This window comes from Sceloporus undulatus, chromosome 1, assembly GCF_019175285.1.
Source record: "Sceloporus undulatus isolate JIND9_A2432 ecotype Alabama chromosome 1, SceUnd_v1.1, whole genome shotgun sequence".
Classification (NCBI taxonomy): domain Eukaryota; kingdom Metazoa; phylum Chordata; class Lepidosauria; order Squamata; family Phrynosomatidae; genus Sceloporus; species Sceloporus undulatus.
In genome coordinates this window covers 214800266-214825722 of record NC_056522.1, presented here as the reverse complement: position 1 = coordinate 214825722, position 25457 = coordinate 214800266, and the positions used below count along the sequence as shown (strand labels likewise).

The following is a 25457-nucleotide window of genomic DNA, read 5'->3' as shown; positions in this document are numbered from 1 at the left end:
AAGAAATGACTGTTAAACCATATGTAGTGTGTCCAGAAGAAGGCAACCAAAATGATGAAAAGTCTGGAAACCATGCCTTATAAGGAGAGACTTAGGGAGCTGGGTTTGTTTAGTCTGGAGAAGAGACAATTAAGAGGTGATATGATAACCCTGTTTAAGTATTTGAAGGGGTGTCAGATGGGGCAAGCTTGCTTTCTGCTGCTCCAGAGACTAGAACATGGAACAATGGATGTAAGCCCCAGGAAAAGAGATTCCACCTAATCATTAGGAGGAACTTCCTGACAGTAAGATTTGTTTGACAGTGGAACACACTCCTTCAGAGTGTGGTGGAGTCTCCTTCTTTGGAGATTTTTAAAGAGATGCTGGATGGCCATCTGTTGGGGTACTTTGATTGTGAGCTCCTGCATGGCAGGGGGTTAGACTGAATGGCCCCTGTGGTCTCTTCCAACTATGATTATGTAGCATAGGACTTAGGACACTTTAACATGGGACAGTTACAGCATTTTGATTCCATGGTAACTACCATGACATCCAATAGAATCCCAGAATTGCTAGTAGAGGAAAGGGCATTTATACAGTGGCCCCTTGTTATACGCTGGGGTTTGGTTCCAAGATCCCCATGGATAGCAAAATCCTTGGATGCTCAAGTCCCATTAAATATAATGACATAGCAAAATGGTGTCCCTTATAAAAAATGGGAAATGAAGGTTTGATATTTGAAATTTACATGGTTGAAAGTTACATGGATATTTGAAATTTATACTTTTTTTGAACATTTTCAAATCGTGGATGCTTGAATCTGTGTATAAAAAATCTGTGTATAAGAAGGGCTGACTGTAATTCTCATCCAGAGAACTCTGTTGGCATCTCACCAAAGTACCAATCCCAGGACTCCACAGGAAATAGCCATGGTAGTTAAAGTGGAATCATAATAACTGTATAGACACCTTAGTTTAGAACTTGTCTCCTCCATTATGTTTGTTACTTTATTTAAATCTCCTGCCAACTCCAAGTTTAAAACAGGTTAAAAACGGTAATATAGTTTGGTCTGAAGCTCAGAGCCTGAAAAAGAGGAAGAATGTGAAAACTAAAACATGGGTCATAGTAACACATTGGAAACAAGTTTGTTGCCTCCCAGATGAGGAGGAAGAAACTGGCTGTGACAGATTACCAAAGTGGAGAGCTGGATGGAGTGACAGCAAAAGAAAATAAAAGGGAGGAAACTAGTAGCAAAATTTTCTAAACCAAGCAGAACATATGATGCCATTTCTCTTGGTTTTGGCCCTGTGGTCTTAGGACAGTGGTTCCCAACCTGTAGGTCGAGACTCCTTTGGGGGTTGAACAACCTTTTCACAGGGGTCACCTAAGACCATTGGAAAACACATATGTGCATGTAGCAATGAAAATAATTGTATGGTTGGGGGTGAGCATAACATGAGGAACTCTATTAAAAGGTCCCGATATTAGGAAGGTTGAGAACCACTGTCTTAGGAAGAAGATAAAATCTTAGAACTTCGTCAGATCTTGAAATATGACATCCATGGGCACCATCATTTCTACTGGCACAAAATATGAGCTAACCTTCTGCACACCTACAACAATTATAACCTACCAACCTGAAAACAGCCAAGTATTATAGCACTGGGCTTAGTGCCAACATGCTACCTGGGCTTATTAGACCTTTCCCAGGGCTTAGCTTTGGCTGACATAAGCATGAAGTTTTGCATCTTCTGTATGATTCATACCTCACTGGAGTACTTTCTACTTGTTATTTGCCATCAAGTAAGCTTCAACCTATGGTGACCCTATGAAGGAGAGACCTCCAAGAGCCCTGAGCGTCAACAGCCCTGCCAAGGTGTTGCAAATTCAGAGCCACGGCTTCCTTGATTGAGTCAACACACCTGTTTGGTGGTCTTGATATTCAATGATTTACCTTTACACTTGAGGAGCTCATCTACTTCTTTCATGGCTATTCCCTGAATTCTTTACTATTGCCTTCATTTTGATTAATGACTGAGCCAACACATAGAAAATTCTTACTTTTGGTGCCTTATTTACCTTGAAGTTATGTAAATAGTTTGATCATTATTTTTGTTTTCTTAATAAACAACTACAGCCTTGCTTTGTATTTCTTTCCTTATCTTTCCTCAATAGTCACTCGAATGCTTTGCTTTTACTAGTAATATGGTGCTGGAGAGCCAGCATGGTATAGTGATGTGAGAGTTGGAATATGACTCTGGGGACCAGAGTTCAAATCGCCACTCAGGCATGGAAACCTACTGGGTGACCTTGGGCAACTCACATGTTCTCAGAGCTTGTTAGAGGAAGGCAAAGACAAACCCCCTCTGAAGAACTCGGAAACACTTTGAAGGCCCACAACAACAATATGGTGGTCCCACTAGACAGAAATATTTGTTGCATGCAAAAAACAACAATAACAGGATGCTAAATTAATGCTCAGATCAAAGTCTTAAGCCAGATAAACTGTCCCTTGAGTTAAGGAATTGGTTGTTCGATAAATATTTGAGCTCCATACACACAACCATACATGGTTTGCAAAATACAAGAAAAGTTAAATCACATAGATCTGCTTATTGTCTCACTACTATGTTTCCCAACATGAAAATGAAATCCCCTGGATTCTTTCTATAAGACCCTTCTTTTACATATCCCATGCTAATTCATTATTCACCCTGAACCCCCTATGGCTCCTTCCTTTGTTGCTAGGTTAGAAGTCACTTCTTGATGCTCTTTTTTCCCCTTCATAGACATATTAGTGATATGTGAGGATAAACTGGAGGTTTAAATTGGATGTTTGAGGATGGGAAAGAAACAGGATGTGAAATATTTAAAATATTCATGTTATTTTATTGTTCCTTTGTTTTCTAACAAATAAATGTTCCTCAACAAAATGTCATATGATCCACTGATGCACAAGTGTCAATAATAAACTATAAACACTAAGCTGTCCCTAATTTTTACTTCCTTATTCTACCTTCAAAATATGCTTAATCTGTGCAGTTAATGTGGCTTTCATAGCAAAGAACAGCATCCTTCTCTTTATGCAGACAGACAGAGGAGGGAGAAAATATCTTCTTAAGGCAGAGAAAAACATTGCTTGAGGAAATGAGTCATATGAATGTAGAGGTGCTTAAGTGAAAGGCCTGGAATCGCATGGTTCTGGTCAGCATACCACTGAAAAGAAAGAGAAACATTAAGAAATTTTAATTCTACAGCTGATGACTAGGTTCCAAAGTATCAATGCATGTTATTCTGTGAGGGGAGGGAGACTGACTTGTATATATTAAATTGTAGTCCTACATCTACCCCCAGTACTGTAAAAAAAAAACATTTTTTAAAAGAGTTTTTAGAACAGTTTGTAAAATGGTGTTTGGGAGCTAAAAGATTGCTATTCAAAGAACAATAAAAAGTTTTTTTAATCCCTCAGTGAATGTGATAAAACATTAGGTTTTCTGTCTTGCATTGTAACTCAGTGGTTGTGGGAGGAGGGGGGAGAGGAAAGAAGTAGGGAGGAAACCAATCACAGTGATGGGACAAAAAAGCTTGATATACAGCAGCCAGAGTTTAGAAATAACTACCATAGTTACAAATAGCTAATTACATATAATTACTTTTCTTTTGCAATAATCAACCATAGCTGTAACATGACAAAGCATAATTTAAGTCTTGCTGTGGTGTAACTGCAACCGCCTTAGTTACTTTTATAGTTATTGGAAGCACAGCTTTACTACTTAGGACTTTATCACACCCGTTTTTTTCAGTGTTAAGGGTATGGGAAGAGGACACTCGTGTGTGCGCACAACCAGCCAGAAACGGATTTTACTGCACATCAAAGCAGTCTCCCAAAAGGCCCCGTTCCGTTTTGTTGCACCAAGCCATCCTCCTTCAGTGCTGACAGGCGCCATTTTGCTTGATCGGAAGAATTCTGACCAGAACATTTCACACACCTCAGCACTGAAGGAAGACGGCTTGGTGCAACGGAACAGAAAGGGGCATTTTGGGGGACACTTTGACATGCGGTAAAATCCGTTTCTGGCTGGTCGTGCATGCACACGAGCGTCCTCTTCCCATACCTTTAACGCTTAAAAAAAACTGGTGCGATAAAGTTCTTAGTGTCTTCTAGCATTCTGACTTCTTAAACAAGGTAACAAAAATGTGACAGTTTAATCACTTCTCAGAAATTGACAATAAAGAGATACTTTAAAAACATGTTAAACTGTAATCCTTCGAATTAAAGTAATTTCCCAATTATATCGATAGCATATGCCATGGAAGCAACCATCAGGCAGCCTCCCTGCTCCCCAATGCCCCTTCTCATTCCACATGCTGGAAGAGTGGCCAGATTTGGGGTGGGGGGGGCACCAGAATGTGGGGACATTCTACCATCTGGAAATGGGGGGCACAACACATGCACCCCACCAGGCACATAGGTCTAGGTTCCCATCTATGAGATAACTTAAGGAGGAACTCAGCTTTGCGGGATCAATTAGGTGTCCTATGCTTCACCCCAGAATGAAGGTCCAATGAGGAATGAATGGTCCAATGAAGAACTGAGCTTCCAGAAAGTACTGCCAGCCAACACACTGAATCACTGAATGTCCAGAGCAGGCAGATGCTGTTCATGTTCTGTAGGAATACTTGGTGGGGACTGTGGCATGTGTTTATTTTACTTATAAAGTTACTGTGTTTATATTCTGCCTTTTCACCAAAAATAATTTTTAAAAGGTACAACTAAAACATTAATTTACAAAAGTTAAAGAAATTTAACATCAACATTAGTTAAAACATCATTACAACAGCTAATCCTTGTGAAGATGTGCTAGAACTTTTTCATGGGGCATATTAGTGATGCCAGAAGAACATATATTTCTGGTGAAAATTTTTCTCAAAGATTGTATTAATTTTCAGTCAGCTTATGGAGGAGTGGGATGTGAATGTCTAGTTCTACAAGATGACCAACTTTATATATTTACTTTTAAAAACTGCCCTCTCCTTACTGGCTGCATCCGGTGGGATCCAAGAGTTTGTAGTTTAGAGTCACTAAACTACAGAGGTTCTCTGGCTGAGAATTCAGAGGCTCTCTGGCTAACAACCCTCCAAATTTCAAATCTCATGATTCCATAGGATGTTGCCATGGCAGCTGTGTAATAATGGGATCATAAATGTGTAGTTTGAAAAGCCCCCACTATAGTAGCACAAATATCAATTTGTGATAAAGTAAGTTGGAAGAAACAGCAATAGTGGGGCAAGGGGATGGCTTGTAGTCTTTCAGTGGCACTGACGGCGTTTTGCTGTGTGATAACACCTGTTTTCACCCATGAAAGCCCGTTCCCAGCCTGTGCCCAGATCAGGCAAAAAATGAAGTGTGATACTCTTCTTTACATCAGACTTGTAAAACTACCCCTAATGGAAAGGTTTTCTTTAATTTTCATTTTGACAATGGGATAAGTACAGTATACTCCTTTCCTAGTTTTCCCTTTACTGCTTCCTTCATTGCAACCTTAACACTGGTGGATATGCACTCTACCTTAAGCTCTCAGTTCTTTGTTGTTGTTGTTTTGTTTTTTGGCATAACACTGTGCTTCAACTAAGTCTTTTAGGGAACTATAGCTCAGCAACTGAATATTCCAAGTGATTTTTTAGTTGAATATTTCATGATCTATTTCTTTTGCTTTCTCTTGTCTACACTTTTCCTATCACTTTCTATGAGTGGCTCATGAACACATATCTGTCCCACAGTTTCCTGCAGCTTCTTATGTTTTACACCTAAACCACTTTAGAATTATAAAAACTTAGAACTCTTTATCCATGGAGTATGTGAATGACATTGAAGTTGTTCTCTGTACATGTGCAAAGTGAATTCATACTCAGCAAGTGTCTGTCTATCTATCTATCTATCTATCTATCTATCTATCTATCTATCTCATAAGAGAAATTAGTATACAAGACACTGAGAAGGCTTTAGAACAAGGGTAGAAATTGTATACTTTTTCCAAAGTAGTTGGACCTCAACTCCCAACAGCCCCAGTCAGCATAATGCCAATGGAGAAGAATGCTGGGAGTAGCAATTCCTCCTCTACCTTTGGAAAAGCAGTGCTCTATGTCTGTTACAAACAAAATTATAATGAAGAAAAACATTCTGGTGAGTGATTTTGGAATCAAACCCACTTAGTATTTTTCCTAAGCTGTGTTAGACAAGTGCCTTCCTCTTGCTGAGCTCTAAATCCCTTATAAGCCCAAGTGTAGCATCATCGTATTGTTATTAGGACTATAAATTAATACTTAAATAGCTTGAAAGTATCTACCATGGCCTGGAAATCCACTTGTGCATTGACTAAGGCTTTGGAGATCTGTGCTGAGTTCTGAAAATGCACATTATCTGAAAGAATATAAAAGGAAGAAAAGATGTGGAATTAGGAAGATGAAAATGGCTGATTAAAATGAAAAAAGAACTCAACCCACACAACTGACAAATATCAGAAAGCACACAAATGTGGTGCATTAGATTCATGTCATGTCTTATCAAACTACACCACAGACATGATCAACAATGAGTCAGCACTGCTTGATGTGCTGGATGGAAAATGGAAATGCGTCTAAAAGTACTGACCCATACAGAAAAATGCCTAATGTTTCTTAAAACAAAGTGATTCTCTTTCAGGAGATGAGTACTGGCTTTTCATAAACCTCACCATCTGCTGTTCCATGGATGAGAAGGTAATCCACATTATGGAAGTTCTCAGCCCTTGCCATCACTGTTGAATTCTGCAAAGTGGGAGAAACAATGAACTATTCAATGGTTGCCAAACACAAAAGGATGGATGCTTTTCTTCATTGTTAGCTGCCCTGTACTACTGTGTGGCCAATAAGACAATAAGTAAGCAGTTCTTATGTGTAATATCAAAAAACAATTCTTAAATCATAGAATTTGCTGATCTTGTCAAGGATTTCCTGCAAATGTTTGCTGCAGACATCCTGAAGGAAAGGTTCAGGGGACTGGAATGGCAAGAGAAAGTTAATGGTTTATCCAAAATCTGCCTCCCATGGACCGAAAGGCACTTTCTGACCACAGGAGGTTTCTGATTAAGCGGAGGAAGCTCACTAGTGGAAAACAGAGGGGACTTGTCATCAATTTCCCACTCACCTGTGAACCCCACAACAGCCCCAGGCTGTGAGTGAAGAAAAAGGCAGTGATGACTGCCTTTTCTCCATTCCTCCTCTCCACTAGCAGGAGCATTCTGAGCTGGGGAGGCTCATTTTACTGCCACATGTAAGAGAGGGAAAGGGAAGAAGGTGAGCAGGCACTTCGTATGTATGATGAGCATGTCCTGGTATACTCACACCTGCTCACAAGGAGTCAAAGGGGTGTTTCGAAACTGCTATCACTGGCTGTTGATCATCTATCCATTCTCCAACCAACATGTCAGAAGAGAAATTTGAACCTAACCTTATTTATTTATTTATTTATTTATTATTGCATTTATATCCCACCTTTCTCCCAAAAAGGGATCCAAGGTAGCTTACAATAATTTTAAAGATTCAACTAAAACATTAATCTACAAAGTCAAAAAGGAATTAAACATCAACATTATTTTAAAAACATGATTAAAACAGCTAAACCTTGTACTGAAGATGTGGTAGGTTTCTTTTTGTGTCTTTTTTTGGTGGCACACTTTAGTTATGCCAGGAGAACATATATTTGCGGGGAAAATCTTCCTCAAAGTTTGTATTAATTTGCAGTCAGTGTGTTATGGTGAAGAGGGAAGTGGATTTCTATTCATACAAGATGATCAGCTTTATATATTATTTTTATGAACCTCTGAACAACATGCAAGCTACTCTCTCCCTTAATAGCTCTATAAGTCTATTTGAACCGCCATAGCTGCATGCTGTAGAAGCCTGGGATTTGTAATTTAGAGGTGCTAAAGTACAGAGGTTCTCTGGCTGACAATTCTAAATGGCCCTCTCCAAATTTCAAATGCCAGGATTCCATAGGCTATTGCCATGGCAGTTAAAGCGTAATTATTACACTGTAAATGTGTAGTTTGAAAATCCCCCTCTATAGCACTGGCAAAAAAGCATTCTCTTCTCCCATCTACTTCTTCCAAACTAGGGACCCTATCGCATGGGGTTAAAACAGCAGCATACCTTTCCTGAATTCAGTGCTAATTTGGGAGGCAGTTGGGTCCTATCAGACAGTTGGGTCCTATCACCACCAAATCGCCACCCAGGTCCATCCCGGATGCAGCTCTGTTTGTCTAAGCCACTTCCACAGCCATTTTTAAAAGTAAGAAGCTTCCATGTGAAAAACACTTCTAAAAATGGCCATAGGAGTGGTTTAGATGACTCGGGCTCCATCCAGGATTAACCCAGGCAGCAATTCGGCAGCGAAACTGATTTGGTATAAAGTCAGTTGGAAGAAACAGCAGTGGTGGGACAGAGGGAGTGCAGCACACACATAATGGAGACAAGAAAAGGAAGTGTGGTGTGGCGGAGACTGATATTAAATAGGTAATTTTCCACAGCACTTACTTTGTAGTGGTCAAGATTGTCTGATTCCGTTGGAAGACCCATAAATCTTTCTGTGTAGATGGATGCTATAATACACAACATAAAGAAAATTCTGTAATTTACAGTCAGTGCTGTGACACCATATATATAAAAACATGCATGAACATGAAATATGTCTGTGCATGTATGTCTGTTCTTCACAGGGCATTCAGGACAATGTTCATGTAGCTGGCTCACATTTTTTTATAATCTTGATAATAAATGTTAAATGTTTGTCCAGTAAATCATGCTGTGACTTGTGAGGTACCAGGCAGATGGCACCAGACATAGAAATATATGGTAGCCCAAGTAGCTGACACTATTTTTAAGCAGACTGAGGTGCTTGCCACAGGCAGCAAATTGTGGGCATTTTGAAAAGGTAGCAGATAGTTACTTATTTAATTTGTCATGAAACAACTTTACTTGGTGTGTGTGTGCCCACCTGTGTGTATACAACATTTGCTGTGCTGCACAACCAGGCAGCAAAATCTCTTGCAACAGCTTTGCCACTGCAAATGTTGGGAGATGGGGGTACCTCCTTTTGTAGCATCCTGATAATGCATTGCTTAACTTTGGCAGCAACATGTCTTCCTGTAGTTAGAGAACGTATGTATTTAGTTTTTCTTCTGGGAATACTTGAGTCAGAATATGGGGGTGCAGGGTGGAATTATCATTAGTTGGGACCAGTCCCAGGAGGCCCTGATGAAGTTCCATCATAAATGTTAAGTTGGCAGTATCTTAAGCCATGCATGTCCACTGAAATAAACTCTTTTTAGCTTGTAAAATGCCACAGATGATCACGTAATTCATTTGCGCATATATATTTTTTGAAAAAGAAAGGAAAATCTATTAACCACTTCTTTCATTTAATACAGATGTTCTCTCCTATTCCTAAACCCAGAAGAAAACTGTGAATATGAATTTCCAAATGATCTAGTTCTTGGATGTTTTACTGATAAATGCAGTGTCTTTCTTGCTACAGAAGAGCTAAAATGTAAACATATTTGCTGTGGCCCAAAGAAGTGTAAAAAGTGTATGGAAATGGCTTTCTTTTTACTTCATTTATACATTTATATCCTGCCTTTCCTCCAATAAACTCAAGGCAGCATACTAGTGCTGTCAGATTTTCAAAACAGCAATATGAGACTCAAAATTCATGATATACAATGTTGATAACCAGGATGTAGCCATTAACAAGTTTGCGTTCTACTAAAATACCAAATGAAAGTATTGATTTTGATTGGCCTAGTTATGTAGTTCTCTGCAAAATTAACCTATTGTCCACATTAATAAATTACATGTCTTTCTGTCTTTATGAAGGACCCTAATCTTCCCATATACAAAATTTTTAGCATCTCTGTAATACAAAGAACATCTGTATTAAAAGGGGAAAACTTCCCAACCATCAAACAGAAAACATAAGAAGGAACATCTGCCAGCTCTATAAGGAACAAGTCTTCAAATAAGTGACATCCATTGTAGTAAAGGATGCTTGGCAGCCCTACAGCACCCATTGTTTTCTACCTTCCCAGTTTATCCTCATGACAATCTGGTGAGGTAGGTAATGCTGAAAGCAAGTGACTGTCCCAATATTACTCATTGAGTTTCACGGTTCAGTGGGGACTAGCACCTGGATCTGCTTTGGATGGACCATCCCAAATATGCTCTTACAGAGACTGAAGAGGATCAAATCCCTTGAATTTAAATTTTGTACTTCATGCTATCCAGTGAATGAAGCATTAATTCAACCTATTTCTTTCTTTCCCTTCTATTATTCTCTATCTGTGTCTGTGCCTTCAAGTCACCTACCAACTTATGCTAACCTCATGGATTTCATAGGGTGTACACCTGTGTGGTGTAGTGATTTGAGCATTGACTACATTGGGCTATGTTGGACTATGACTCTGGCAATCAATGTCTGAATCTCTGCTTGGCTAGGGAAACCTACTAGGTGACCTTGGCTGAGTCACACACTCTCAACCCCAGAAAACACCATGATAGGGTTGCCTTAGGGTTGCCATAAATCAGAAACAACTTGAAGACACACACACTACAACAACAACTTCTTAGGTGAGGAATACTCAGAAGTGATTTTGCCAGTTCCTTCCTTTGAAATATAACCTACAGGACCTGATATTCATTGGCAGTCCATGCAAATACTAACCAGGGCTGACCCTGCTGAGCTTCCAAAATCAGATGGGGTTTATTATTCTACTGTTCTGTGATTTTAGAACCAAGGCAGTATTCCTAACACAGCATTGTGAGACCTGTTCTAAACAAATGGTTTGTTTGTTTGTTGCTAACACAGGACTGAGTTGAGGCCCACAAACAAGTAATATTGGCATACTATTTGTAGACTTATTATTTTCATTCTTTATTCTGGTTACAGAACTTGGGTGCATAATTTCAATAATACCCTTAAATGTATTAACTCTCCTGCCTAAAATAGGAGTGAGGAAGGTGTAGCCCCCCAGATTTTATTGGCCTGAAACTCTAAGCCAGCATAGCCAGTGATGGAACACATTTAGCCTGTGTAGGCAGTGACAGCCACACATTCCCCATTCCTGATCTAAATGGATTGTTCAAAATTTTTCCATACATACCGTTCCTTATTGCTGAAGGCCCAAGAGCATCCTGAATAGAATTATGTTTATGTTTGAGTGGCAAGGATGATGATTCTTCTTTTTCCTTATTAACAATAATTTTACTGTGTTTTAAGAATATTTGTCTTGGCAATATAATAACAACACAAATCATTGCCACAACAGCCATGGCAGAGGTAATAGGACTTGATTTAAAAATAAGATGTCTTTTCCAAGAATTTGTTTCTCGGTGAGACTGTGCAGTTTTGCAGGTGTGACCAAGTCCTTCACAGTGACCTAGTTTCTAAAATAATTCACTGTTTATGTCGGGCTTTAAAGGATTGGTGTTTGCCATCATTTTTTTTCCATACCATAATACTCCCAGCTGGAGACAGGAGCAACAGCTATTCCACACTGAAACACTCCTGTGCCAGATCCAAGTGCTAGCGAAGCTACATAGCCACCATAGGACTAGAAAGAAACAAGAGGGAAGTTAATACTCTGCAGGAAAGCATTTGCTCTCTAAGAATCCAAGTAGTAAAATGCTCAAGCCAAAGAAAGCATTTGTTTTGGCAGCCAAGACTTCTCCTGAATCATCCTCTACCAGGCACAGGACCAAATAGAGCTGGCACAGGACCACACACTTTTCATTTACACAATATCTTTATGGATTTGATTCACAAGTAGGAGTATCCACACTCAAACCTTCTATAGTAGGTGTGGGCAAATGCAAACAAGTCAGGGGCCATTTTTAGTACCTATGCCTGCCCGGTGGGACACAACAACACATTTCAGCATGCCCAAAGTGATGTCACTCACAGCCACTATTTTGGCTAATTTTTTGCTGGGTTTTTTGGTCCGTTTGAGGAAATTGGGGGGGGGGGGATGGGGGTAAAAGGAACAAACTACTGCCTTTTTATGCAGTTTTGGAAGATTTGACATAGTTTAAGGGCAAAAAAATCACCTCAAAATCAAACTGAAAAATTTAAATGGGGAGGGGGTTTGTGATGGTTTTGAGAGGTTTGAGGGGTCACTTTGGGGTCCCAAAAGCCACAAGATGCCCAGGGATCACACTTTGCTCAGTGGGAGGCATAATTTTACTAAGAGAGAGAGGCTTTGATAAGTTGTTTTATCATCTTCTGTTGTAATACTAGAATCCAGAGCATCTGCTGAATCTACATGCTGGAAGATCCAGAAAATGAAATATTTTTTCCACAATGTGCATATTTAAATAATGGAATTCACTACCAAGGAAGTGGTAGCATGTCCTCCAACTGTCCTGATTTGGCACTTTCCATCAGCTTTTAAAAAGTCCCAGTTTCTCTCTCTTTCTCCCACTTTCCCCCTTCATCTTATTTCAGTTGTTACAAACTGAGTTCAAAGTGCAAAAATAGTTTGCATGAAATTAACTGGGGAGGGGGGGAGGAGAAGAGGCACAGAATCTTACCCTTCCTGTTAGACTTGGGGGGGGGGGGAGCAACTACTACTACTTTCTTCTATCTGGTTTGTTCTTCCTGATTGATAACTTTTGCCATCCTGACCGCACTGGTATTGCTTGGCCACACATGTCCTGGTTTTCATCTGTGAAATGTTGGAAGGTATGTGGTAGAGGCCACCAACTCGGCTAGTTTTATATGAGAATTAGATGAATTATGGAGGATGAGTCAATATTGACTAGTCATGATGACTATATGAATCCCTCCAGGGAGGTAGAGCAGTGTGCTGGGAAACAAAACAGTAAAGTGCTAGTTTGGTCCTTCCTACTTGTGAGCTTCCCTAAGACATCTGGTTGGCAACTGTGGGAGCTGACTTACAATGCTGACTTACATTGGCCTTTGGTCCAAGCCAGCCTGATTTTTATGGGACTGTTAAATCTTCCCCATTTCCCTGTGGAGCCAAGTCCAAAGGGAGCACTGGTGGGTTTATTTTCCTTTGGATGGGAGAGAGATGTCTCCATAATGTCTATTTACAAATATACAAGCAGAGCATATGTTAGCAGGTGACCACTTTCTGGAGTGGTGTGGGGGTTGCTCTGAACCCCAATGGGATTTCAGTACTGCTGTGTTTGCTGCTGTCAGCAAAATGCAGCACCCCCACCAAGTTTTCTGCCACCTTTGCAGTTGTCATAAAAATTCAGTGGAAACTTTGGCAGCTCTGTAGGGTGCTATAGGGTATCTATAGTAGTTAGCTTAAGGGATAAGCCAGTGCCTGTGCTAGCTGTGGGCAGTGTCCACCCCACTAAAGGGAATGAGATTTCCTCCTACATAAACACATAAAAGTCAGGTTGGGAATCATGTTATCCCTGAGATGTCAGACTGCAACTCCCAACATTCCTGACTACTGAACAGGGCTTCTAGAACTTGTAGACCCACAGCATCTAGAGGGTAGCAGGATTCCCACCCGGATGTGGGTTAAACAAGTAAACAGCAACAAAGCACTAGCTGCTAAAGGGGCCTATCCCACTGACAATATTCTCCCTGGCTTCTCAGCAAGTGCCATCTCAGTAGAAGCCCAGCCAATAAATCACACAGCCACTGACAAGATTCATGTCATATCTAAATAAAGATTTGGATCATGAGCATATAGTGCCTTTGCTCACAGACCTCAAGACATGTAATGGAACAAGCACCAATCATCCCACACAGTTATGTAATTCCTCACTGCTTGATCCCACCCACCCTCCTGAAAGGTTTAGCTGCCTGTCATCAATACTCCTAGGTGGAGCACTAGCTCTCTCCCACTTGCTGCTTGTATGTCCTGTCCTGGTGTAACCTAAATATTAAGGAACTAGTAGATAAAACAGAGGTCATGGCTGGAAGAATGGACATGAGGGAAGCAGAGGAGATGACATCTGAGGAAATCTGGGAAGGAGACAATAGAACATTTCAACAAGAGAAGGCAATGAGCCATGAGGGAGGATTTGAACAAAAAGTGATTATGAACTTCTGGTCTATCACCAGAGATTTGAATTAGGAGCACAGAATCCTACCACATGACAGAGGTCGTTATCACACGGGGGAAATTGGGGGAAATTGGAAGGTCAATGCAGTGTGATCCCAGATGCAATCATGCGGATTCATGTTGTTGTGTGAGAGGTTATCACATGCAATCGAAGTCAATGCTAGGTCAATTTGAACCCAATCCAGGGTCAACCAAGAGATGTGTACATTTGGGGAAATACAGAATTTACAAATCCTATTCCATTTCATTCAATTCAAATTTGGCAGGTTTGGAATGCATGTCTCGGTCACCCTTAGATTGCCTTCGAATCAGACTACAATTCCCAAGTGCCTTTGCTGGCTGCAATTTTTTCCTCCCTCCCTCCCTCCCTCCCTCCCTCCCTCTGGGTGTGGGGGGCTTTTCTCTCCTCTTGGAGTATTTCTGGAGCTGTTTTGGGAATGAAGCAGCCCTCCCCACAGAGACACACACACAGCCTCCCCCCCTCCTCCTCTCAGCCCTTTCTGGCTCTCCTCTTCAGCTGGAGGGAAGGGATTGGCTCTCTCTTTCTCTCTGGTGACCCTGTCACAGGGTTTTCCTGGCAGGTTTATTCAGACAGAGTTTGCCATTGCCATTTTCTGAGGAGGCTGAGAGAGTGTGACTTGCACTAGGTCACCCAGTCATAGAGTCATAGTCTAGAGTCATAGTCCAATGCTCAAACCAAGTACAAGGTTACTTTGGACTGGTTTTGAATTGGTGAATTGCCTAAATAACATGAAATAAAGGGTAAAGAATGAACAAATAACATGAATTGCCTAAATAACATGAAATAAAGGATAATGAATGAACAAATAACATGAAACAAGGCAAAACCATGGGAACTGGAGCCAAGCCCGGCCGGAAGTGTAAAAAGATCACAATCCGATTCTGCCCTCACTGCACATGTGCAGGGATGCTAATTCGAATCTAGGCTACGAAGGGTACGTACTCATATGATAACTTCTTTTGCATTTGCACTACTTTGGCTTTGGGAATGGGAACTGTGTTTTTCTGTGCATTTGATAACCATCCGCATAACAGTGTTCATTTCCGAATTGGCCCTACTTTCTTTTCTTTCTAAATTGAGAGACATTCCTCCCGTGTGATAATGTCCAGAGTTAACTGGCTTACCTTGTGCCAGGATGTTTTGCTATCCACAACAATCTTGTGCATAACGAGAGTTAATATTGTAATTGTCACTGTCCAAACTTCTTGTATTTAATTTCTCTCTGACCCACTGTCTCCAATGCCACTACTAACCAGTTGTACTTTATATATAGCTGGATAATGCATCGTGCATTTATTTATTTATTTATTTTGTACGCCACCTTTCTCTCAAGAGGAACCCAAGGTAGGTCACAGATAAAACATTAAAAAATCTCAATAAAATTCTAAACAATTAAAATCATCTACAACTATATAAAATCACATAAAAATATACAAAAGTTCCAAAAATCTAATGAAGAGGGTTACAGTCCATTAAAGCTTATGCTATAATAAATGATAGTTAGTCTATCTGCCACAAGATTTTTTATTTTATTTTCTGCTGCAAAGGAACATCACTAGCCATTTAAAAATTAAGAAAGCAAGGAAGCCACAGATACAAAAGGTGTCTGCAGTCTGAAGATGAGCAGTCACTATAACTGAGTGGAGAAAGATGTAATCTATCAGTTGTTGTTTCTAAATGCAATAAAATGTGCAGGTAACTATATCAAGTGATTATATGAAGAAAATGATGTAGCAGAAATGAAGAAATGGATGTAGCATGGGCAAAAGGCAAAATGCCAAATCTTGGCAGCCTTCAAAATCATTTTAATTTTCACCCTATAAGTAGTAGGAGGCTGTGAAAAACAGTTCCTCCTTCACTAGGAGGTTTAAGAAACAGAACAGTATAAGTCACGTTAGATCCTGAATCTGAAAAACATAGGCTGTAAACCATAACTATAAAAGAAAGAAGAAACCCTGAAATATGTTTGCTAGCAATGGCCAAATGCTTGCACAGAAATAACAGCAGTAAAACCGCAACATGGATTAATAGGTCGTGTCTTTTCAAGTCTAGGGATAACCTAGTTTCTGTAGAGATAGAGACATAGTAGAGACAGAGGCCCGGGACAGATGGTCCCAAAGTAGCATGCCGCTGCCGATTCTAGAGTTAGGGACCATGCACCAACCACATGGTCCCTAACCCTAGCACGGCATGGCAGTGGCCTAATGGCAGCATCCTGTCCACACAGGCACCTCCATCTTGACGTAAGCGATGTGCAGCATATAGATGTTGCTGTGTGTCGCTTACGTCACAAGTGTGCAATTGGTGCGCACTCGTGACGTGTGCCTGCCGACCCCAAAAGAACCCAGTTTTTCTGGGTTCTTTTTGGGGCAGAGGGATGCTGGGCAGTTTGGCTGCTGCAGTGTCCCACCGGAGGGACACAAGCCGCTGCCAGCCAGCCCTCTGTCCCAGGCCAGAGAAGGACAAAAAAATCCCTTTTTTGGACAATGGTTCCCAGAATCTTCCAGCCAGCAAAACCACTGCCCATATTGGCTTGATGTCTCTGGTCCAAAAGTAATTGTTCCAAGCTCTGCATAGACATTAAAATGTGAAGACAATTCCTTCCCATTGGCCAGAAATCCAGAAACTCACAAGAAATCAGAATTAAAAAGAAGGGAAAGAGAATAGAAGGTGGATGTGAATAGAAAGGGAATGTCACCCAAATGGCAACCAGAAGACACCAAATTATTTTGTAAGACTGTCTGGGAACAAGAACTGTGTTTTTCATGTACTATTTATGGTACCTGCTCTGTGCTCTTGGGACATAGCAAATTCAGCATATACATACAGAGACCTTTTCCCAGATGCTTAGCCCAATATCCAAATATCTTACACGCAGTGGTACTTAATATATTTGACACTTAGTGCAGGTCATTTTTAATACATTCCTTCCTCTCTTCAACAGCCTTTTCTGGATCTGGTGGGCTGGGAAACAAAGAGAGGAGACTTGCTTTCTTGTCCAGCCAGCAGAGCTGCCAGATGCAAAAATCAATCCCTTTCCAACAGTGGGCGCTGGTGGGAGTGGGCTGCTGCTTCTGCCCCACAATCTATCTGGGTCTGGCGGAGAAGTTGGCCATGTGGGAAAGGGAGGAGACTTGCTTTCCAACCCAGCCAGCAGAGCTGGCAGATCCTGAAGTCACCTCTTTCCACCAATGCACCACATGACATCTCCTCTGAGGTGTCACCCAGTGGAGTCTGAACCCCTCTGCATGCCATAGTGACATCCCTGCTTAATGGTTAACAATATCCCGATGCATACTCATGTACATAATTATGTCACCTTCAGCCAAATATTTTTTTACCAAAAAATGTGTTAATGCAAGAAATTAGCACATAAGTATTAGACTGATCTCTAATACCAGCCACATGGTACAGGTTCACTTTAAAAATCTGCCCATTATTGGGTGTCTGGCCTTAATTGGCATTCACTCTCATAATATTTCAGGCCAAAGCAGAACAGAGTAAAAACAAACTGGGAGTGACAGACTAAAAGAAATTTTGCTGGAGAAACAATACCATCAGTTGAAGAGAAACTGAGAATGAAACCACTCTTGAGAGATAATCAGTCAAAGACGAAGTAACATTTACAAACAAACCAAAACTGGGCACAATCAAATTGATTGCTGGCTTACATCCCAGTTAGTCTGCAAGCTCTCTAAGCTACACCACACATACTGTTGAGCTACTGTTCATCCTACGCGTGTACTCATAAGATCTTGCTATACTGAAGGTACACACTGAAAATCCAATGAAAAATCACACTGACAGTGGAGGAAGGAGGGTGCTGAATCAATGAAAATGGGGGCTAGCTCCAGAAAAGTGATGCAGTTGTTTGTGTTCATTCTTCAAAATAAAATAATGTGTGAACATCTGGAAATCTAATGGTGTAAGAATTTTATTTGAAACTATACATACCCATCCCCATATGGCTATTCTTTTTTCATCAATGAATCCCATGTCTATAAACTTTCTGTTGGAAATAATAAAAAGTCTCATTAGTTCAAAAAACAAAACAAACAGAAATACCCAGAAGTGACAGAAACTGCTTTTTCCATTTTTGCAATTATTTTGTGGTTGCAGTAAGAATGTAATTTTTGATGCAAAAAAGGGGTGGCTTCAATTAATCCTTTTGCAGCTAGTTAAAGATGACTAAGGCCCAGTACAAACTGGCCCACAAGGGCGGCCTGGAGGCAATCTGTTTACCTACACAGCAACACCACAGCAGCCAAACTGCCTGGCGTCCCTCCGCCCAAAAAGATCCTGGAAAAACCGGGTTCTTTTTAGGATGGCGCACAAACATCACGAGTGCACCATTGGCACACTCATGACGTAAGAGACATGCAGCGACATCTATATGCTGTGTATCACTTACCTCAAGATGGTGGTCCCTGTGTGGCTGGGAGGTCGCCATTAGGCTGCTGCTGTGCCGTGCTAGAGTTCTGGAGCATGCGGTTGCCGCACGCTCCGGAACTCTAGTATTGGCGGCAACACACCACTTTTGGCCCATCTGTCCCGGGCCTAAAACTACTTTTTGAGACTGGAAAAGCAAAGCACAATGGAACACTGAACCACTGTATTGATTATGTGTACAGCTTGAAGCAAGACAAGCTTCCTCTGATGGCTATAAGGGAGAATTGAAAACTTCACTCTTTGTTTTTAAATTAAAGATAATTCCTTGTTTAAATCTAAATACAAACAAGCTAGAGTCAAACCATGGTTTATGATCTTAGCTTATTCATTATGCATAGTTTCAACTAACCAGCATTTCATGAATTTTGCTATAACCAGGAATTCTGTGAAGAGGTGTTTCTTTCATGAAAGAGGAGGGGAGGGAAGGAGGATACGTTCGCTTGAATCTTATATTTGATCTATAAAATTAAAAGATCAGCTGTATTCTTAATATAACTCCAGCTGTTTTATTATGGGATTAGATAATATTAAACAGAGATGGGCAAATAGCTAGGAGATTAGTAGAACACTCAGGTCTGCTAATCAGAAATTAGACCAATGACTTCCTGATAATCAATAAAACACAGACACAGATGCAGATGCAGACAGAGACAGATGCACACACACAAAGCCAGATACACTTGTTCCTCCATATTCGCCTGGGTTAGGGACAGAAGACCCCCGTGAATATGGGAAAACCGCAAATAACAAAAACACCATGTTTTTACCTGAGAGGACACCTCTCTAGGATTGTCTAGGTCCTCCAGGGTAACTCTGTGGTCAACGTCCGCCAGATACTGACCATAGAACTGCACTGGAGGAGCTATAAATGCCTAGTAGAGTATTCTCTCAAGGAATCTCTAGGTCTTTCAGTGCAACTTTTAGTTAAAGTTGACCCTAGAGTTGCACTGGAGGAGGACCTAGATATTCCTAGAGAAAACATATTAATCAAATCCGCAAATATCAAAGCCGCAAATATGGAGGGATGAGTGTATATTTTTTCTACTATTTTTGGGGACACTGTAGTAAGTAGGGTATCTTTTTGTAAAGGCCATTCTAGGTGGGAATAATGAAGTTGCAATCCAACACATCTGGAGGGCAACAGGTGAAAAAGGCTAGTCTAGTAATGGCAGGCTTTGTGAGTACTTGAAATCATAGCTGGTTTATGCGAGCTGTGGGCAAATCATTTCTTGCTATTGTGCACTTTCAAACTGTTTCCAATTTAAGGTGACCCTATCACAGGGTTTTCTTGGCAGAATTTGTTCAGTGAGGGTTTGTCTTTGACTTCTGAAGCTAAGAAGTTTTTCTGGCTCAGGGTCACCCATGGCTGAATGGGGATTTGAACCCTTGTCTCCAAAGCTGTAGTCCAAATTCAAATCAGTAAACGATGCTGGCTCTCTGGCAAACCAACAGCAGAAGTGTCAGAGCAGTTAGGATCCAGCTCTGAGCTACTTGGAAGTGAAAGTAAGATATAAGTGCGAAAAACAAATGGAAGCCCAAAGAATGGGAAGAGCTTGTAGAGGAGAAATGGTAGGTAGCTTGACAGTAATTAATATTATTGGGATTTAGTAATGAGTCAGGACACTGTATTCTACATCTAAAAGGAATACTCCTATGAGGGAAAGAAAATAGGCATGACAGGAACTTGCCTTGACTCAACTTCTTAAAACCAACAAAATAATTGAATGAAAAAGATTCACTCTTCTTTGCTGCTAGTTCAGCAGCAGATAAGAAGCTGAAGAGAAAAATATATATAAGAAGGAGAGAAAATGTCAAAGCCTGTTTTCCATGCCCCTGTCAGTGGATCATTTTTGCTGTGGTACATTATTGTAACACAAGAAAAATTCCAAAAGCTAAAGATGGTAATTTTGACACCAGGATCCTTATTGGCAATATATTCATTTTGATGAGAAGCCCACACATAAGTTACTGTAGTGCCCACTGGTTGGGGAATTCTGGGAACTGTAGTCCAAAAACTTTCCCAAATTCTAGTCATTGCTATTTGTTATTACCTATTTCTTGCAGCTCACAACAATAGAAAACTGGAAGGCGACAAGGCTCTTAAGATACATTTTGCAGAAAGTCCAGCCATTTCTCTGTACACTATAGACTTTCAAGTGTTAACAAAATTGTGTGACTTGATGCTTCTCTGCACTAGGTGATGGACACTAAGGGGCTATACAGACGGGCGGCTAAACGCCACCCCTGTATGCCCTGGATCAGTGCTGCAGCAGTGGCACACTGAGGCACTGAGCCACGTCCCAAAAGAAGCTGCTCTGAGGGGCGTCATTGGTATGCTCATGCGCCATAATGACACCCTTCTGGCCAGTGTCATTTGGATGCTGCACGCCACAGATGCCATCATCATACACTCCATATGGACAGGTGCCTGCCATGATGGCAGCCGAGTGGTGGAACTAGGGGTGGGGGCGTGTGGACGCTCAGCCCTAGTTCAATCCTACTCTGGTGCCGGTCTATAGTGCCTCTAAGTGATATCTATGCATGTTCAAGGATTTCATGCACTCCACATTTTTAATCAAAGCAATCTGATTTGCAGTTCTCAGATTAATATGTTTTCTTTTGGTTTTGCACTTCTCTAGACTTTGCAATATAGTTCACAGCTCAATGTACTACAATATCTACAAAAATATCCATTTTAAGTTAAAATGTATATAGTAGAATAAAATATTAAGATAAAATAGGTACATCAACGTTTATTCTACAAAATACATTAACTACAATACCAAATTTCATGCACTTCTTTTTAATTTGCAGGTTGATGCAGAAACAGGATGCTGTAAACTTATGAATGGACCCATATGAAACTGCATGGAGCAGAAATTCACTGATCTGCTTGTCCATCCTAAGTATCTTCTGTTGTCTGTGAACACTTCAGAGAAATAAAAATGAACAGGTAACTTTTATGGTTACTATAACGCAGATAGTGCTGTTGTTCCATTGTACAAAAAGAAAAGTAAATAAGCAGTCATGATAAGAAGGTGAAAATGGTGAAATATCTAATCCATGTCAATCTCATTCTTGGCAACCTTATTCTTGATACAAGGAGGAAATGGATGAGTCAATAAGCAGAAACAGGATGGATGAGATAAGAGGGGTCCTGTATAGATACAGTGCTATCAAGTACATGGAGCACAGGTGTGATGATGAGAGTATTCATAGGTTCTATTCTTGGCTCTGCCATTCAGACTGAACTCTCCATTATATGGAGATAATTCCTGCTCAAGTTTAAAAATATATATCCATATATCAATTAGTTCCCACACTGGACGATAAAACTCATTTCCTCCCCACTGTATATACAGAATGTGGCTGAGGCAGAATGCAATAGATAATTTTGCCCCATTTTTTTCTGCTACTTTCAACAGACAACTTCCACAAGTGAAACTGAAGACATGAGAGCTAAACTTCTACAGAATGAATAGGAGAGAGGTATATGGAGTCTTCACACTACACAAAATAAACACTGTGAGTGAGCATCTGATTAGAAGATTTTGGTCCCACAAGTAATACTTTTATTTAAAAGAATCTTAGGTCCAAAACACACTGCAGAAATAATCTAGTTTGAGACTGCTTTAATTGTCTTGGCTCAGTGCTAGGGAATCCTGGGAATTGTAGTTTATAATGGCACCAGAGCTCTCTAACAGAAGGCTAAATGTCTGCCAAACTGTGCACACTGACCATTAAGGCCAGCCTGGGGAAGAGTCGGGGCATGGCGTCCACATGATGCACATTCTGACTCTGTGCACCACTCCACATGGTGTGCAGCATGACAGCACTCCCCTGGTGCTGCCTCCACATGCCAAAGGAGTGCCTTAAAGCCATGGAGCCATGGCTATGCACCCTTTCCAGGGGGCAAAAAGGAGCTGCTTTTTGTGCCCTGGAAAGGCCAGGTTGGGGCCATGGCATGCAGTTGCCATGGCCCTGCTCTGGGGAACATGGAGGCAGCTGCAGGCCACCCCTTCAGGTGTGGTCTACACAGCCCCAACATTCCCAAAATTCTCTAGCATTGAACCAGGGCAGTTAAAGTGGTCTCAAACTGGATTATTTTTGCAGTGTGTTTTGGATGTTAGAGGTCATACCAAGAAATTGCATAATATAGACTGAAGTCTTGAGAGAAAATGAAAATGATTAAGAACCATGGAGACTAACCTTTTTAAAAGGAAGGAAGGAAGGCAGGAAGGTGAACTGAAATGGGACTGAGGAAGGAATCCTAATTAGAGAAAATACTTAATGAAATTCTGTGCCTAGCAGAAGCAAGGAGAACCATTTTAGCCTTAGTGGTGTTAACTCTGTGGGTGAACCAAAAGAAACAGAGGATTAGCTTTGGGGCACTGGAGTATATATAGATCCAGTGTGGTGAAGTGTTTAGAACGCTGGACTACAACTATGGAGAACAAGGTTCAAACCCATTTGGCCATGGGCAAGTCACATGCTCTCTGTCTGAGGGGAAGGCAATGGCAAACCTCCTCTGAACAAATCTTGCCTATGATAGGTTCACCTTAGCATCACTATGTAAAAATGACTTGAAGGCAAACAACAACAAACAGGACCATACAATTCAGGTAGCAGAAAGCGAGGTTCCTATCAATACTACTTTGCTTGAGAACTTTCCCTGTGAGGTTCTGTCAGTCATAAGACCTCATTTGCGTAGGTCACAGAGACTATGGAGAAGAATAAGTTTTACATTTTGTGACTCCTGAAACCAGCTCAAGGGCCTTTCAAAGATTACATTAAATCCATAAGCCAAGAAGAAGGTGACCTATGAGATAAGAAAATCTTATCCAATAGGTCAGTAACAATTGAAAGAGAAACAAGAAATAGAGCAAGATATCAAAGAGTCTTTTGAATTTTTAAAAGATATGAGTAGGAAAAGTTTTAGTTCATCAGAGATGACCTTTGCCTCCAAGAGGCATACTCCAGTAAATTAATTAGCATTTATGATGTGTCAACGTTCTGTTGCTATTGCTTCTATGCAAGACCAACGTGGATCTTTTTCTTGCATTTATAACCAAAATAGGTCCTTTTTTGCACATTGCTTTTCCGAATACAGTAATTAGATATTTACCGCTGTTAACTTTCCTCAGTCAGGTTCATTGACCATCAATAGTTCAGTTTGTCAAAATGAATTGTTTTGATATTTTCATGATGCCAATGAAAGCAGACAGAAAATAAATCAGCACATTATAACATCCATGTTTTGCATCCCTATGCAAGAGGTCAAGTATCTGAAACATGGAAAATCATGTATAGATGGTTCTTGATGTAACTAAACTTCAGTTTTTGCTTTGTAAATTCTAATAATAAATTATTATTTTTTCTAGCATGACTATTAGATAACTGATCAAACTTTCTAAACTCATGAATGAGGATATGACTATTGCTTTTACTAAATATGTACTATTGATATAGCAACAACAGTGATATTGTCTGTGTACAATACTAGTAAAGCTACATGGTCCTGGCTCCCAGAGGCCTAGAATGTATGTCACAGAACTGTCCTTGCAGTCTTACCTTACAGCTGAGATCTGATCATCAACTTCATAAATCCCAAGTTTCCGATAGACTGCATACATCATTTTATCTCCTTGGAAAGCTGTTCCCCTACCATCCACAAGGGCTACCACAATTTCCTCTTTGCTTGCAAGATAGGTTATCCAGGTTACACCAAAAGTGGGTTTCACGTTTTGACTGCAAGGTCCTGCATACCTACAACAAATGTTCATGATATTTCAGTTTCTGCATTGTGGATGACCAAATACCTTTTCTGAAAAGCAAAACAGGGTAGAAATATTTAACAACTGCATTTGGGTTCACTTTTTTTTTACCCTAAGGAATGGGAAAATACTGGATCTCCATGTCATTGTTGTCCAATTGCATTAGGAAAATCACTGGAAGACTCAAACACATATTGAATTTTTAGCATTTCTTTAAAAAAATCTGCTAAAACTTACAGATTTTGATCCTCACACTACAGAATGTAAATCTTCACTTATTTTGTTCTTTTGCCCCCAAATGAAAAAAAATATCAAAACTCCTCCCCCCCCAAACTGGGCATGTTTATGGAAATATTTGTGCATTTTTTTTATAGTTTTTCGTGTCTTGGCATTTTTGTTGAATGTGATTGAGCATGTGATTGAGCATTTTTTCATTGATGTCTTGACATGTTAAGATAGCTTTTCTCTCTGAAGATGAGTAGAAAAAAAGAATATTCTTTACATTTCATTGATATGCCCACACCCACACGTATATTCCAAGCTTCTAAATACAGGTTTAGTCTCCCTTATCCAAAATGTTTGGGACCAGAAGTATTTTGGATTTTAATTTAATTTTTTGGCTTTCAGGATACCTATATTTGCATATGCTGTTATTGTTGTGTGCCTTCAAGTCATTTTTTACTTATGGTGACCATAATGCAGACCTATCATGGGATTTTCTGGGGCTGAGAATGTGTGATTCTACATACATAATAAGATATCTTAGAGATTGGACCCCAGACTAAACACCAAATATGTTTATGTTTCATATATACCTTATACATATAGCTTGAAGGTAATTTTTTACAATATTTTAAATAATTTTGTGCATGAATTCATGTTTGTGTTCACTGAACCACCACCAAGCAAAGGTGTCATTGCCACCCATGAAAAAGTTTTAATTTTTGGAATATTTTGAATTTCAGAATTCCAGATAAAGGAGATTCCAGAACCAAATCACAGTGGACACCAAGGGGCCACTGTATACCCATAACTACTGGGGCCTCAAGAACACAAATGCAAAGATTTTATTGACCAGTGTATATATTTTCTATTGGA

General features: G+C 40.2%; 1 protein-coding gene across 9 annotated transcripts in view; it reads right to left on the bottom strand.

Moving 5' to 3' along the window:
• Positions 1 to 2845: 2845 nt before the first annotated feature.
• LOC121932104 (fibroblast activation protein alpha) overlaps positions 2846 to 25457 on the bottom strand; it is a 134814-nt gene continuing 112202 nt past the window's right edge. For 8 of the 9 annotated variants that reach the window (XM_042470473.1, XM_042470483.1, XM_042470494.1 and 5 more), the window contains 7 exons: positions 24157 to 24351; positions 18091 to 18145; positions 11525 to 11624; positions 8554 to 8618; positions 6714 to 6786; positions 6327 to 6400; positions 2846 to 3195 (listed from right to left, as the gene is read on the bottom strand). In XM_042470473.1, coding sequence (XP_042326407.1) covers positions 3097 to 3195; positions 6327 to 6400; positions 6714 to 6786; positions 8554 to 8618; positions 11525 to 11624; positions 18091 to 18145; positions 24157 to 24351 — 661 coding nt within the window. In that variant the 3' untranslated portion in view covers positions 2846 to 3096. Of the gene's footprint in view, positions 3196 to 6326; positions 6401 to 6713; positions 6787 to 8553; positions 8619 to 11524; positions 11625 to 18090; positions 18146 to 24156; positions 24352 to 25457 lie in introns of those variants that run through there. The other variant, XR_006104269.1, reaches the window with a different exon arrangement.